This window comes from Salmo trutta, chromosome 13 (assembly GCF_901001165.1).
Source record: "Salmo trutta chromosome 13, fSalTru1.1, whole genome shotgun sequence".
Classification (NCBI taxonomy): Eukaryota; Metazoa; Chordata; class Actinopteri; order Salmoniformes; family Salmonidae; genus Salmo; species Salmo trutta.
In genome coordinates, this window is record NC_042969.1 from 27,906,107 (window position 1) to 27,923,506 (window position 17,400).

General features: G+C 46.9%; 1 protein-coding gene across 1 annotated transcript; it reads left to right on the forward strand.

Moving 5' to 3' along the window:
• The first annotated feature begins 409 nt into the window (after nucleotides 1-409).
• Nucleotides 410-15,360, forward strand: LOC115205587 (girdin). The gene is made up of 21 exons (XM_029771729.1): nucleotides 410-655; nucleotides 2,434-2,582; nucleotides 2,954-3,062; nucleotides 3,763-3,832; nucleotides 3,935-3,993; nucleotides 4,193-4,276; nucleotides 4,408-4,548; nucleotides 4,751-4,899; nucleotides 5,166-5,247; nucleotides 5,347-5,505; nucleotides 9,477-9,623; nucleotides 9,763-9,955; nucleotides 10,126-10,256; nucleotides 10,469-10,540; nucleotides 11,982-12,731; nucleotides 12,928-13,107; nucleotides 13,326-13,666; nucleotides 13,911-14,070; nucleotides 14,212-14,547; nucleotides 14,761-14,922; nucleotides 15,059-15,360. Exons 1-21 carry the CDS (start codon nucleotides 596-598, stop codon nucleotides 15,338-15,340), a joined length of 3,816 nt encoding a protein of 1,271 aa, XP_029627589.1. The 5' UTR covers nucleotides 410-595; the 3' UTR covers nucleotides 15,341-15,360.
• The last annotated feature ends 2,040 nt before the right edge of the window (nucleotides 15,361-17,400 follow it).

Genomic DNA, 17,400 nt, shown 5'->3' on the forward strand with positions numbered 1-17,400 from the left:
TTATGGGGTATTGTGTGTAGATTGCTCAGGATATTCTTTTTTGATACATTTTAGAATAAGGCTGTAACGTAACAAAATGTTGAAAAAGTCAAGAGGGGCTGAATAATTCCCAAAGCACTGTATATTTGTAATTTATTGAAAGTATATTCATTTAAATATAGCCTACACATACCACTATTTGTGTAAACTTTTAAAATCAATTCTGTCATAAATAACACAATATCAAAAATGGAATATGTCAAATGATCAATCTTTTTTTTCTAAGGTGGTTGTAGTTCTGTGAAAAACAGTTCTACTGCACTAGATATTCCCAAAGTTTAGCATGTCTTTGCAGGGTGACTCTTATTTCTAAAAAGAAATGTGCGATCGTGCCAGCTTTAATGTCCTGCTGCTAGGAGAACGGTAATCACCACCAGCACTAACTGAAAAAGTGAGATAGAGGAAGAAAGAGGAGAAGAGGGGAACAGAATGTCAAACCACTTGATTTAACGCAAGATGGATTCTTTTTTTCACTTTTTAGTAAAATTGCTTTAATGTAGGATATATTTTATTTATATTTTTATAGAAGTTTGTAAATTCTTTATTATGCGACACCATGGACTCTAACATAATGGCATTTCTAGAAGAATTCATGGAAAGTGCGTTGGTGACTTGGGTATGTTTGAAAGCTTATTTAAATCACTTTAAAATTCTCTAGTAGTAGGCCTAGATATTCATGATAATGAATAGTCTTTAATAAAACCTAAAAACACATAGCCTATTGCTGTTGTTTTACATTTATGGAGTATCAACACACTCAAATACTGTACATAAACAACCTGTAAATAAGATTTTTTTCTCACATGAGATTATGCCATTTTATGAATCATTTATTGCTCTTTATTTACAGGAGTTATAACAAACATGATTGAGTTGAACTTGAATCAGATGCAAATGCTTGTCAAAACGTTTGTCACATGAAAAGGACAGCAAACAACACTTAGCTCTCTAACTTCTCCTTTTCACAACTTCCTATACCCTGGCTCTTAGAATGTATCTTGTTGTTTTTCCTTATAGCTGTCACTTCCTATACCCTGGCTCTTAGAATGTCTCTTGTTGTTTTTCCTTATAGCTGTCACTTCCTATACCCTGGCTCTTAGAATGTATCTTGTTGTTTTTCCTTATAGCTGTCACTTCTGATACCCTGGCTCTTAGAATGTCTCTTGTTGTTTTTCCTTATAGCTGTCACTTCCTATACCCTGGCTCTTAAAATGTATCTTGTTGTTCTTCCTTATAGCTGTCACTTCCTATACCCTGGCTCTTAGAATGTCTCTTGTTGTTTTTCCTTATAGCTGTCACTTCCTATACCCTGGCTCTTAGAATGTCTCTTGTTGTTTTTCCTTATAGCAGTCACTTCTGATACCCTGGCTCTTAGAATGTCTCTTGTTGTTTTTCCTTATAGCAGTCACTTCTGATACCCTGGCTCTTAAAATGTATCTTGTTGTTTTTCCTTATAGCAGTCACTTCTGATACCCTGGCTCTTAGAATGTCTCTTGTTGTTTTTCCTTATAGCTGTCACTTCCTATACCCTGGCTCTTAGAATGTATCTTGTTGTTTTTCCTTATAGCTGTCACTTCCTATACCCTGGCTCTTAGAATGTATCTTGTTGTTTTTCCTTATAGCTGTCACTTCCTATACCCTGGCTCTTAGAATGTATCTTGTTGTTTTTCCTTATAGCTGTCACTTCCTATACCCTGGCTCTTAGAATGTATCTTGTTGTTTTTCCTTATAGCTGTCACTTCTGATACCCTGGCTCTTAGAATGTCTCTTGTTGTTTTTCCTTATAGCTGTCACTTCCTATACCCTGGCTCTTAGAATGTCTCTTGTTGTTTTTCCTTATAGCTGTCACTTCCTATACCCTGGCTCTTAAAATGTATCTTGTTGTTTTTCCTTATAGCTGTCACTTCTGATACCCTGGCTCTTAGAATGTCTCTTGTTGTTTTTCCTTATAGCAGTCACTTCCTATACCCTGGCTCTTAGAATGTCTCTTGTTGTTTTTCCTTATAGCAGTCACTTCCTATTCCCTTTCCTGTTTTTTTCTAAGTAAAATATGACCATCTCTGCTTTCATTGATCTACACCACAGATTCTAGATAACAGTTTTCTCTGTTAGCAGCGAAACCCCCTTATTTATTTTATTTCACCTTTATTTAACTAGGCAAGTCAGTTAAGAACATATTCTTATTTAGAATGACAGCCTACCCCGGCCAAACCCTAACCCGGCATGGTTCACATTGAAAGGTAATTTAAGATTGAGCCAATGTATGCAGCGTTTACCGATAATGCAGTATCCACGATTGCGGGAACATTGCTTTTAATTGTCAATCGCGCTATAAAGCGGATCTTCAGCTCTACGGATTGAATTGAGCTCTTAATAGGATCCACCCTCCCTCAGGTACAGCTCTTTGATGGTGTAGTGGACAGGGAGGACAACGTCATGCTCTACAACCAGTACATGGAAGTGAACTACAAGTCCCAGAATTCCCATGACCGCTACCTGAGGCTGACCAATGGGATCTTTCTCAACGAGGTCATGAGGATCATGTAAGTTCACACCTTTGCAGAGGCTTCAAATGTTATGGCTAAAGGAATGTGTACTGAAGAATTCAATTAAATACATTTTTTACTTTACCCGATCAAAGGTATTATAGCTGGTGAAATACTGGGTTGCAGGTGAGCCCTCACCTCTCTGCCAAGAGGTGAGGGCTTTTATGGCAGAGGTAGTAGAGCACACTGGCTCAAGCCCCACGCCGGCTGTTGTATTAAATAAGCCGTGCATTTCACCTTCGTCTGTCTGTCTGTCTGTCTGTCTGTCTGTCTGTCTGTCTGTCTGTCTGTCTGTCTGTCTGTCTGTCTGTCTGTCTGTCTGTCTGTCTGTCTGTCTGTCTGTCTGTCTGTCTGTCTGTCATTCCCAGAGACCCCAACCCCAAGCTGGAGCATTTGTACCGCAGTGGAAGAGACGACCAGATTCTCAGAGTCCAGAACTTCTCCATCCTCAACCGACACCTCAGGGCCTTCTACCAGGTATTGGTATTTGTGTCGTGTTTGATACACAATCGTGTCTTAGTCAGAGCAATTTACTGTACAAGGTCCAGACTTAAGCCTAGGGAGACATCCAGTCAAATCTTTCTGAGAAATGAACTTAAGTCCGATACAATGCATTAAACACACAAAAACATGAGTCTTCGCTGTTTCAGTTCCTGCTTTTTTATAAGTCATTCAAACCCTCTGAACAGTTGCTCATCATGGGAGGGACACCAGTGAGTTTCAAGGAATATTCAGGGAATATTCAGAAATATTTTGGATACAATTTATTGACAGGACTGTTTGTCATGACAACAATTCCATCATGTCTGGTGGTCCTACAATGTAATTTTATTTCTTGTAGTTTCACTTTTTGCTTTGTGTTGTGGAACCTTAAAACACCATCTGTATGTGGTCACTCTGCAGCCTAATTTCTCTCTACCAGGGCTTGTGTCTGAGAACCAAATATAGCCATTGTACTACGTAGAACAGACGTGAACAAGTAGCCCTACTTTCCCCACTAACGTCGTCTGTGTTTCTATTTTAATCTGAACTGGCCAACAGGATGCTAGTGGAAGGTTTTGTAATTTCAATGTTGATTTGAGTATCTACTGCAATGTGGTTAGGGAAATTACAATCAATCAATATTTTTATCCCTTCAAGCTCTCTCTTTGCTCAAACCCTGTCATTCTGTCTATAGGATGACCTACAGCAGCTGATTCTGATGCCTCTTCCAAACACTGCCATTTTGGGGCAAGATCCCCTAACAGGTAAAAAGAGCCAGTTAAAAGTACAGTATCTCTGATTGGCCTTCTATGTTGTCTATGAGAGTGTGATGGGAACAAGATAGTCATAAGAGCTGTAACTTGCAGAGGCAGCGTTGGAGGAGTTGAGGAGATTGCTACTGCTTTTACTGGGATGTGCGATACAGGTGATGTCTCTCTCTCTCTCTCTCTCTCTCTCTCTCTCTCTCTCTCACACACACACACACACACACACACACACACACACACACACACACACACACACACACACACACACACACACACACACACACACACACACACACACACACACTGCAATTGTAACTTTACCAACCTTACTGACTACTCATTGTTGGTCAGCAACAGTGTGAGAGGAAGGAAACATTCATACAGCAAATCCAGACGCTGGACATCGAGACTCAAACTGCCATTGCCAACTGTATCCAGGAGGTCGGTTCAGTTCCCTACTCTTCTACCCATATCCACCATTAACGTTCACCACAAGTCAGCCATTTTGTCCCGGAATGCTCAGTCAAATACCGTTATTACCATAGAGAGATAAGAAAGTGTTGTTCCTGCAGGTGACCCAGGACCCCAGAGCGGTGCTGCCCCTGCAGTGGGAGGAGCTGGGAGGGCTGGAGGAGGTGGAGCTACAGGTGCTGTTTGGCTCCATGGCCAGACAGATCCAAGGCCTGCTGGCACAGAGAGACACACACCTGGAGGTACACACACATAATGTCCAGAACAACAGAAGAGGAATTTAATTACAAAACCAGGCTTTTCAGCCATTCAGCCTCCTATAGGAGAGTGTATTCCCAGTGAAAGCGTCACTGTGTCAAACTTGATTTAAAAAGCTCTAAGGGATTCACACAGAACCTGGTCCTGATTTAATCACCTACCTGTCACCCCCCCCCCCCCGCCCAGAGGATAGCAGAGTTGTGTTTGACGAGCGAGGTCCAGCAGGCTGAGTCGCTCATGGCGCCCCCAGGTGGTCACACTGAGGAGCTGCCCCAGAGTCTGGCTGTCCAGCTAGCAGACAGCAGGGCCAAACTACGATTCCTCAGACAAGAACTGTAAGACGTGTGTGTGTGTATGCTTGTGTGTGAGACGGTCATGTCCTTGTGTGCATCAAAAAGGTTTTAAGTTGGAGGAAGACTTTTCTTTGAGAGATGTCTGGTAACTGTTAGAACTATGTTGTCCATTTCTAGGGAAGACAAAGGCAAGTTTGTGTGTGTGTGTGTGTGTTAAAGGTTTTTAAATTGGAAGAGGACTATTTTGTAAGAGGTGTCTGTAGTTTAGTAGCACAATACTATTGAAATAATGACATCTGCTTCTATAGGGAAGACAAAGGAGATCAACTATTGGACTACAAGCAGGAAGTTCAAACTATGGAGGAGCAGTTGAAGAAACTTCAGAAAGAGGCAAGATTTTCTGTAGCAGCACTACCAGTAACTGTACCGGAACGTTACACTACTTTTGTCCTCCTCTGAACTCACCTCCATCTTGTGTGTGTTGGGCAGAACCGCAGTCTTCAAGGTGAGGTGCGGGGAATGCGTGCGTTGCGTGACGAGCTGGACTGTCTTCGTGACCGTGCAGGCAGAGCCGAGCAGCTGCATACAGAACTACAGAGCTGCACTCATAGACTACGCAGCCTGGAAGTCACTCGCACACAACTGAAGGTATCTCCACCTATACACCACACACTGTTTAGTACACAGAGACACTATTGAAGGTATCTCCACCTATACACCACACACTGTTTAGTACACAGAGACACTATTGAAGGTATCTCCACCTATACACCACACACTGTTTAGTACACAGAGACACGATTGAAGGTATCTCCACCTATATACCACACACTGTTTAGTACACAGAGACACTATTGAAGGTATCTCCACCTATACACCACACACTGTTTAGTACACAGAGACACTATTGAAGGTATCTCCACCTATACACCACACACTGTTTAGTACACAGAGACACTATTGAAGGTATCTCCACCTATACACCACACACTGTTTAGTACACAGAGACACTATTGAAGGTATCTCCACCTATACACCACACACTGTTTAGTACACAGAGACACTATTGAAGGTATCTCCACCTATACACCACACACTGTTTAGTACACAGAGACACTATTGAAGGTATCTCCACCTATACACCACACACTGTTTAGTACACAGAGACACTACTGAAGGTATCGCCACCAATACACCACACACTGTTTAGTACACAGAGACACTACTGAAGGTATCGCCACCTATACACCACACACTGTTTAGTACACAGAGACACTACTGAAGGTATCGCCACCTATACACCACACACTGTTTAGTACACAGAGACACTACTGAAGGTATCGCCACCAATACACCACACACTGTTCAGTACACAGAGACACTACTGAAGGTAACGCCACCTATACACCACACACTGTTTAGTACACAGAGACACTACTGAAGGTATCGCCACCTATACACCACACACTGTTTAGTACACAGAGACACTACTGAAGGTATCTCCACCTATACACCACACACTGTTTAGTACACAGAGACACTACTGAAGGTATCTCCACCTATACACCACACACTGTTTAGTACACAGAGACACTACTGAAGGTATCGCCACCAATACACCACACACTGTTGACAGACACAATTGAAGGTACCACACCACACCAACTCTACTGTCAACTGTAGCCACACAGCTGATGGTTGGCCCATTCCAAAAACAACCCTTAACCCCTTCCCAAGCTACTTCCCCTCTGTGTTTGCAGATGGGCTTACAGTAGGTGATCTCCCTCAATATTGATGACACTGTTGCAGTTTCTACATGTAGTATAGGTGCTATGTACTGTAGGTGCTAGTAGGGCTGCGGCGGTCAGGACATTTTGTCAGCCGGTTATTGTCAGGTAAAAGCCTGCTGGTCTCACGGTAATTGACGGTTAATTAACTCAAACATGTTAAGCATCTCCAGGCCTCCAACAAGCTGCTGATGCATGCCTTTGGAACGTCTACATTAAAAAAAGTATAATTAATCAATTTAACCTACACCATCCCAATAAATCCATTATTTATTTTAATCAGGTCTAAAGAAACATTATGATATGATGAAAATGTATTTCAGAAGAACAGAATAAGAGTTGCCCTACTGTCTGCCTATGTTATCTGGCTATGCGCCATGACATAGGCTGTAGGCTTGTTCATTTAGCTGACAAGATATGCTTATAAGTCCCGTGCAATTATTTTATTTTATATGATTTTATAGGAAGAAGAATATAATTGAAGTTAGCTGAATAAAATAGAAAGGATATTTTTGCCATTATGGAGCAAGTGCGCACATGAAATGGCTATGTTGAGTTTAAAAGTGATCATGTGAAACCTATATGCTAGATTTAGAACTATTTGGCAACTTCAGTTGTGAATTAAACACATATTAGAATGTCTTAGAAATCAAAACATATATGGGCTGCATGATGCCACTATAGACTGTTGATGATTTGAGAAAGTCGCAAAAACAACTTGGGCCCTGTTCCTTGCCTCAGGCTGCACAGATGTTTTCTCATCAAGTGATCATATTTTCACCCATCAGACTATTCTCAATTAAATCTAGTAATCAATTAGGTAGGATTCGTAGGAACAGGGGCAGGGGGAAAAACATGCTATCTGTATGCACTCGAGTAGGGAATGGAGGCCGCACACTTTCCCGCCGGTCCATTTTGTAGGATACTTCGGTTACGGAGCTGTGCTTAATATGAGCAGTTGAGAAATAAATACAAACACTTATTTCACTCCACGCATCAACCACAGTTTGAGGAGCATGCTCTCGCTGTCCGACAGGTGATATTCCTGTTTGAGGAGCATGCTCTCGCTGTCCGACAGGTGATATTCCTGTTTGAGGAGCATGCTCTCGCTGCCCGACAGGTGATATTCCTGTTTGAGGAGCATGCTCTCGCTGCCCGACCGGTGATATTCCTGTTTGAGGAGCATGCTCTCGCTGCCCGACAGGTGATATTCCTGTTTGAGGAGCATGCTCTCGCTACCCGACCGGTGATATTCCTGTTTGAGGAGCATGCTCTCGCTGCCCGACAGGTGATATTCCTGTTTGAGGAGCATGCTCTCGCTGCCCGACCGGTGATATTCCTGTTTGAGGAGCATGCTCTCGCTGCCCGACAGGTGATATTCCTGTTTGAGGAGCATGCTCTCGCTGTCCGACAGGTGATATTTCACCCAAACTCTGTATGCCATGGCCTCTCCAACCTTGTTCCTGCAACTACACAGTGATTCATTTGGGAAACTAAGTGAAATATGTTCAGGAACATCGATAGTAACAAAACATATTTCACTAAACGGTTGACCACGCGTCTGAGTGCTCGAGAATGGAATAAAGTAGAGAGAGTAGGAGATGGAAACACATGGTGGTAAGATATTCTGTATAGCTCAACCAATTAAGTATGAAAATATAAAAGATTCTCTATTACTAGGCTATTCAAAATCAAATATAAATTCACTAATTGTAGGTAAACCGTCCTGCACAATCAATGAACCAACAGCATCGCCCAGGGCTATACATTCTCCCCCAGAATCATGGATATGCATTTGGGAGCGCAGCATAAGGTAATCAGTCCATCCAGTATGCATAATAATACAGTAATATGCGGCAGGCTATGTATTGTAGCAATTTAATTCAGTTATTTTTTTCGGGCTTGGGATCATAACCTTATGCATATGCATGAGCTCTAATATGTATATGGATGTTTTGAATGAATCATCACAATAGAAAGCGCTGTCCATTTCGTTGTGTTGGCGTTGAAACAACATCCACAACAACCATGTTTTACACTATTTCAACCTGCTGTTGAACTTCTGTCTTCAAATTGATGAATCACAGTGAGGTGAGTTTTAAAAGTATGATAGGCCTACTGTTTTGATAAGTGTTTGATGTGATTTTGATTGCATTTGCATTGATGTCAGAGTGGTTAGAGGGACAATAGAGCCCTGAGTACCAGGCCATTAGGACCTGATGGAGGGACAATAGACTCCTGAATATCAGGCCATTAGGACCTGATGGAGGGACAATAGAGCCCTGAGTACCAGACCATTAGGACCTGATGGAGGGATAATAGAGCCCTGAATACCAGGCCATTAGGACCCGATGGAGGGACAATAGACTCCTGAATATCAGGCCATTAGGACCTGATGGAGGGACAATAGAGACCTGAATATCAAGCCATTAGGACCTGATGGAGGGACAATGGAGCGCTGAGTACCAGGCCATTAGGACCTGATGGTCCCCTCTCTACAATATGTCTCTCTCTCTGTCTCTATCCCTTGTCTTTCTCTGTGTCTCTGTCTTTGTCTCTCTCTCTGTCTCTGTTCCTGTCTCTGTCTCTATCCCCTGTCCCTGTCTCTGTCTCCATGCCCCATCCCTCTCTGTGTCTCTGTCCTTGTTTCTCTCTGTCTCTATCATATGTCTTTCTTTGTGTCTCTGTCCTTCTCTCTCTCTCTCTCTGGCTGTGTTTCTGTCTTTGTCTCTCTCTCTGTCTCTATCCCCTGTCTTTCTTTGTGTCTCTGTCCATGTCTCTCTCTGTCTCTCTCTCTTTCTCTGTCCCGTCTCTGTGTGGAACCCCCTGTAGGAGCAGCAGCAGCTGTGTGTGGCGCTGCAGGAGACCCGGGTCCTGCTGGAGGAGCAGCTGGCAGACACACGGCAACGCTGCTCCAGCCTACGGGAGCTGGAGAGGGACAATCTGCTCCTGCGACAGAGACTCATAGACCTGGAAGGGGTAGGTAATGATGGTAATGTGTATGTGGTAATGTGTGTGTGTGTATTAACCAAACATGTTTGTGAATCACAAGTAAGGAATTTGGCATCTGCTGGTTGGGCTCACATAGACATTTTCCCTAATTTGCTGGTGTGTGTAGGAGCAGGACACTGAGAGGCAGAGGGTCGATGAGCTGTTAGAGATGAACATGGGCCTGGAGGCGGAGCTTAGACAGGTGCTTAGACATAATAACAACAATACAGGCACGATGACAGCGGCTCGACATTTCCACCAATCAGAGGTGGAGTCTGACGAGGAGGCTGGGCTTAGAGAGGAGCTAAGAGAAGATATAGGTCAGTCAGTCTGCCTGTCTGTTGTGTGTCTTTTCAGTTAAATTGTTGTCAACTACCCCTCCTTTCTAATTCAAATTCAAATAAGCTTTAATGGCATGAATGGTTACCACTGTTGCCAAAGCAATGCAATTATATATCTCTCCACCCGTCCCCCCGTCCCCCCCCGTCAGATCTGAAGCCTCTGAGTGTGGAGGTGGGTGAGGCGTCGTCACTGAGACTTCTGGGAGCTGAAAATGAGAATGCCGAGCTGAGGAGACGTCTGGAGGACCTGCAGTCTGAACAGGAGGTCAGGGGTCAGAGGGTAAGTGTCAATCAATCAATCAATCAATCAAAATAGAATGAGTCTAGAGTAAACCTCCAGAGGGCAGGCAAAGGCAACAGTAGCAAGGAAAATGAACCTTGAGAGGAATGAGAATCTACACAGGGAACCTTTTGGCTTGCCAAGTACATGTATTAGTGTCCAGGCTAAGGGTACTGCTATTGGAGGATCCAACTGTCTGCTGTATTTTGCAGCAAGCTGATTTGCCGGAGGTGAGGGAGGAGCTGGCCTGTCTGGAGGCAGAACATCAGAATACACTAAGAGAGGTGAGCTGATGTGACCGACTGTGTTTGGACAAGTATGTGTTAACCCTCTGAGCTAAAGCCTTGTAGGCAAACAAAAGTCTTCAGGTCTAAGAGAACGTTACTCATCACGGGGGTGTGGTTCACTAAACCGTTACACTGACATGTATCTAGATGTGATCTCACTGTGTTGTCTGACATGTATCTAGATGTAACCTCACTGTGTTGTCTGACATGTATCTAGATGTGACCTCACTGTGGTCTGACATGTATCTAGATGTAACCTCACTGTGTTGTCTGACATGTATCTAGATGTGACCTCACTGTGTCGTCTGACATGTATCTAGATGTGACCTCACTGTGTCGTCTGACATGTATCTAGATGTGACCTCACTGTGTCGTCTGACATGTATCTAGATGTGACCTCACTGTGTCGTCTGACATGTATCTAGATGTGACCTCACTGTGTCGTCTGACATGTATCTAGATGTGACCTCACTGTGTTGTCTGACATGTATCTAGATGTGACCTCACTGTGTTGTCTGACATGTATCTAGATGTGACCTCACTGTGTTGTCTGACATGTATCTGGATGTGACCTCACTGTGTCGTCTGACATGTATCTAGATGTGTCCTCACTGTGTTGTCTGACATGTATCTAGATGTGACCTCACTGTGTTGTCTGACATGTATCTAGATGTGACCTCACTGTGTTGTCTGACATGTATCTAGATGTGACCTCACTGTGTTGTCTGACATGTATTTAGATGTAACCTCACTGTGTTGTCTGACATGTATCTAGATGTGACCTCACTGTGGTCTGACATGTATCTAGATGTGACCTCACTGTGTTGTCTGACATGTATCTAGATGTGACCTCACTGTGTTGTCTGACATGTATCTAGATGTGACCTCACTGTGTTGTCTGACATGTATCTAGATGTGACCTCACTGTGTTGTCTGACATGTATCTAGATGTGACCTCACTGTGTTGTCTGACATGTATCTAGATGTGACCTCACTGTGTTGTCTGACATGTATCTAGATGTGACCTCACTGTGTTGTCTGACATGTATCTAGATGTGACCTCACTGTGTTGTCTGACATGTATCTAGATGTGACCTCAGTGTGTTGTCTGACATGTATCTAGATGTAACCTCAGTGTGTTGTCTGACATGTATCTAGATGTAACCTCAGTGTGTTGTCTGACATGTATCTAGATGTGACCTCACTGTGTTGTCTGACATGTATCTAGATGTGACCTCAGTGTGTTGTCTGACATGTATCTAGATGTAACCTCAGTGTGTTGTCTGAAATGTATCTAGATGTGACCTCAGTGTGTTGTCTGACATGTATCTAGATGTAACCTCAGTGTGTTGTCTGACATGTATCTGGATGTGACCTCACTGTGTCGTCTGACACATTAACTGTTCTTGTCATTGTCTACCCTCCTCTCCACTCTCAGTTTCAGAACGTCAAGAACGAAAATGCCACTTTGAAAAAGAGCCTGGAACTGCTGTTGACAAAGCATCAAAGTATTGAGGAAGAAGGAGAGAAGGGAGAGAAGGAGGAGAGGGGAGATAAGGAGGATAGGGGAGAGAGGGGAGTCCAAGGTTCTGAGTCCTCAAGAGGAGAAGGGGAGGGTACTGCCCGGAGAGGGTTGGACAGTGAGAGGGGAGCCAACATCATCAGAACCCAAAGAGAAGCTGGAGTTGGGGCAGAGTTGCTCCATCCTGAAGAGATAGAGGTGCAGGTAGAGGATCAGGTTCTGAAACCTAAAAAGAGAGAAGAAGAAGGGGAGAAGGAGATCGGGAGAGAAAGAGATATAAAACATGTAAAAAATGACAAGGAAGAAGATCTCGGGAAGGCAGACATTAACCAGAAAGAGATAGAAGACCCATACCCAGCCACTGAAGAAGAGAAACTGCCAAAAACAAAGTATGAAGAGAAAGAAAAGTCAGTGGAAAAAAAGTCAGTGGACAAAGACGTGTGTGTGTTCCCTGGGCCTGACGTGGAGCGCCTGGCCTCTGAGCTCCAGCATGCCCTGGAGCAGGCTGACAGGCAGGCGTGTGTAGCCCAGGACCTGCACTCCAAGCTGGGGGAACAGAGCAGGAAAGCCTGGGAGGCTGAGCAGAGACTGGTGCTACTGGAGGCCGAGGGCCAGAGACTGAGGAAGGCTACAGAGAGCCTGGCGGAGGCCAAGAGACAGATAGAGGTATGGAACCCATCACGATCCATCCATCCATCCATCCATCCATCCATCCATCCATCTATCCATAGTCTTCCGTAGAGTACCATCATCTGTCCATTCATTCCATCCTTAGTCTTCCTAGTCCTCCTTACTGTAGTCTGTCTGTCAGATGGTTCATCCCTCTGTCCCTTCCACATCATTCCTCTCTGGTGTGTGTTAGGTGCTGCAGGCGGAGGGCCTGCAGATGGAGGAGGAGCTATGTCGTCTGCGGAGCCAGGTTGAGCTGCAGCGGATGCAGGCCTCGGTCATCGCTACTCTGGAGGGGGAGCGAGCCACGCTGGAGAGAGAGAGAGAGACCCTCCGTAGCTCTGTGGACACCCTACGCACTGCCCAACGCAAGGTGGCACTGCTACAACACACACACACACACACACACACACACACACACACACACACACACACACACACACACACACACACACACACACACACACACACACACACACACACACACACACACACACACACACAGTACACACTGCTACCAACAGAAAGATCAGGCCTAGATTACACAATGTCACTGAATACTGTGATCCTGAATGCTACCTTGCTTGCCAGGGTGACCAATTGGAGCTGACAACCCAAGCCCTGAGGGCGGAGCTAGAGCACCAGGGGAGGAGTCTGGAATCCTCAAGGCGCAATGAGGAGGAGTTAGAGGCAGAGCTTCGTGAGTTAGCACTAGAGGTAGAGTCTCTGACCCGGGGGCGGAACCAGGCTCTGTTGGAGGCCTCACGATTGGAGCAGGAGAAGGAGGCGTGTCAGGGAGAGCTGGACAGCCAACGGAAGGAGCAGAGGCAGAGGGAGAGGGAGGCGGCCAGGCTGAGGCAGCAGCTACAGAGCACAGCATCAGCCCTGGAACACAGCAACCAGAGGGCCTGCAGTCTGGAAACAGAGCACAGGTGATTCACACCCCTGGACCTGCACACACACACACACACACACACACACACACACACACACACACACACACACACACACACACACACACACACACACACACACACACACACACACACACACACACACAGAGATATTTACTTTAAAATACAGGTAGCACAACAGCCCCTTACATGTACATACAGTGTGTTTCTGAGCTATTACCGTATTATGGGTCTGACCTAGTTGATCTCGCTGTTTCTATAGGCATGTGTGTCAGGAGCTGTCTCAATCCAAGGAGCTCTGTGCTCAATTACAAGACCTGGAGAAGGAGCTCGGTACTCGGCTACAGGGTCTGGGGAAGGAGAGCCAGGAGCTTAAAAAGCTGAACACAGAAGCCCAGAATAAAATTAGATCTCTGACTCAGGTGTGTGTGTGTGTGTGTGTGTGTGTTTGTGTGTGTGTGTGTGTGTGTGTATATATGTGTGTGTGTATGTGTGTGTGTGTGTGTGTGTGTGTGTGTGCCTTGAGCCTAGAAATCCGTTTTCACCCTTTCCTTTTCCCACAGGAGCTAGCCAACGAGAAGGTGCAGTCCCAAGAACTGTCCAATGAGGCTGCACGGCTGAAGCAGGAGTTTGAGAGGGTGGAGGCCGAACTGAAGACAGTTACCGCTCACCTTCTCCTTTCAGAGAAGTGGGAAAGAGATGCCGTCTCTGCTAATTTCCCACCAGAAAGCCCTGCTAACATACAGAAGGCTACATCCTCAGACAGACTCACACTAGAGCACCCAGAGGCTAAAGATGCCCAACCAAAGGAGGGCCATGACCTCTGTATGACCTCAGATGTTAGAGAAGAGAAGATGGACTGGTCTATGAGTGAACGACTGATAGACCTGGAGAGAGAGGTGTGTGTGTGTGTTCACCTGACGTTTTTTGCTGTGCCATACCCCCTACCCCTCATCTCCCTCTCAGAATGCAGCGGTGGGTTAGGAGAGGGAGGTGTGTGTCTGTGTGTGTTCACCTGGCAGATTCTAATCTGCTGATATATGCTGTGACAACTTGTCACGGGATTGTCAATTGTCTCAAGTCAAATCATCTCTTTCTCACCTCCCCCTCAGAATGCAGCGGTGGGCGCGGAGCGGGAGGTATTGCTATCCCAGCTGTCTCAGTCCCAGTCAGCCAGTAGCCACCTGAGGGAGCAGATAGACACCCTGCAACATCACTCTATCAGCCTGCAAGAGACCTGCACCAAGCTGCAGACACTCAACACTCAGCTACAGGTATCATACAGCAACTATTGTTTTATATAGTTACTATACTGAAACTGTGGCCTCTCACCACTTCAGAGACTGTAGTACTGTCACCTGTATCCGAGTGTCACAGTGTTTGATTTCCAACATCCCCCTCCTCTCCCAGGTGGAACAGGCGTCCCTGAGCTTCCAGCATGCAGCAGCGTTGGCGAGGTGCAGCGAGAGCGAGGCCAGGTGTGCTGCTTTGGAGGTGGAGTCTAAGGTGTGGGCCAGGGAACATGAGGAGTCATTGGTCAGGACGGAGGGGCTGAGGAGGGACCAGGAGCGAATGACAGCGCTGCAGCAGAGGCAGGAGGCAGAGCTAGAGGAGCTGCTGGATAAACACTCCTATCTGAGGAGCAGCAACCGTAACCTGGAGACACAGCACAAGGATCTGGAGAGGAGGTAGGGAACACAGGGATCTGGAGGGGAGGTAGGGAACACGGGGATCTGGAGAGGAGGTAGGGAACACAGGGATCTGGAGGGGAGGTAGGGAACGCAGGGATCTGGAGAGGAGGTAGGGAACACAGGGATCTGGAGGGGAGGTAGAGAACACAGGGATCTGGAGAGGAGGTAGGGAACACAGGGATCTGGAGGGGAGGTAGGGAACACAGGGATCTGGAGGGGAGGTAGGGAACACAGGGATCTGGAGGGGAGGTAGGGAACACAGGGATCTGGAGGGGAGGTAGGGAACACAGGGATCTGGAGGGGAGGTAGGGAACACAGGGATCTGGAGAGGAGGTAGGGAGCACAGGGATCTGGAGGGGAGGTAGGGAACACAGGCATCTGGAGGGGAGGTAGGGAACACAGGGATCTGGAGGGGAGGTAGAGAACACTGGCATCTGGAGGGGAGGTAGGGAACACAGGGATCTGGAGGGGAGGTAGGGAACACAGGGATCTGGAGAGGAGGTAGGGAACACAGGGATCTGGAGGGGAGGTAGGGAACACAGGGATCTGGAGGGGAGGTAGAGAACACAGGCATCTGGAGGGGAGGTAGGGAACACAGGGATCTGGAGGGGAGGTAGGGAACGTAGGGATCTGGAGGGGAGGTAGGGAACACAGGGATCTGGAGGGGAGGTAGGGAACGTAGGGATCTGGAGGGGAGGTAGGGAACACAGGGATCTGGAGAGGAGGTAGGGAACACAGGGATCTGGAGGGGAGGTAGGGAACATAGGGATATGGAGGGGAGGTAGGGAACGTAGGGATCTGGAGGGGAGGTAGGGAACGCAGGGATCTGGAGGGGAGGTAGGGAACACAGGGATCTGGAGGGGAGGTAGGGAACACAGGGATCTGAAGGGGAGGTAGGGAACACAGGGATCTGGAGAGGAGGTAGGGAACACAGGGATCTGGAGGGGAGGTAGGGAACACAGGGATCTGGAGAGGAGGTAGGGAACATAGGGATCTGGAGGGGAGGTAGGGAACACAGGGATCTGGAGGGGAGGTAGGGAACATAGGGATATGGAGGGGAGGTAGGGAACGTAGGGATATGGAGGGGAGGTAGGGAACGTAGGGATCTGGAGGGGAGGTAGGGAGCACAGGGATCTGGAGGGAAGGTAGGGAACACAGGGATCTGGAGAGGAGGTAGGGAACACGGGGATCTGGAGAGGAGGTAGGGAACACAGGGATCTGGAGGGGAGGTAGGGAACACGGGGATCTGGAGAGGAGGTAGGGAACACAGGGATCTGGAGGGAGGTAGGGAACACGGGGATCTGGAGAGGAGGTAGGGAACACAGGGATCTGGAGGGGAGGTAGGGAACGCAGGGATCTGGAGAGGAGGTAGGGAACACAGGGATCTGGAGGGGAGGTAGAGAACACAGGGATCTGGAGAGGAGGTAGGGAACACGGGGATCTGGAGAGGAGGTAGGGAACACAGGGATCTGGAGGGGAGGTAGGGAACACGGGGATCTGGAGAGGAGGTAGGGAACACAGGGATCTGGAGGGGAGGTAGGGAACACGGGATCTGGAGAGGAGGTAGGGAACACAGGGATCTGGAGGGGAGGTAGGGAACGCAGGGATCTGGAGAGGAGGTAGGGAACACAGGGATCGGGAGGGGAGGTAGAGAACACAGGGATCTGGAGAGGGGTAGGGAACCTTAGGGAACACAAAGGGATCTGGAGGGAGGTAGGGAACCACAGGGATCTGGAGGGAGGTAGGGAACACAGGGATCTGGAGAGGAGGTAGGGAACACAGGGATCTGGAGGGAGGTAGGGAACACAGGGATCTGGAGGGGAGGTAGGGAACATAGGGATCTGGAGAGGAGGTAGGGAACACAGGGATCTGGAGGGGAGGTAGGGAACACAGGGATCTGGAGGGGAGGTAGAGAACACAGGCATCTGGAGGGGAGGTAGGGAACACAGGGATCTGGAGGGGAGGTAGGGAACGTAGGGATCTGGAGAGGAGGTAGGGAACACAGGGATCTGGAGGGAGTAGGAACACAGGGATCTGGAGGGGAGGTAGAGAACACAGGCA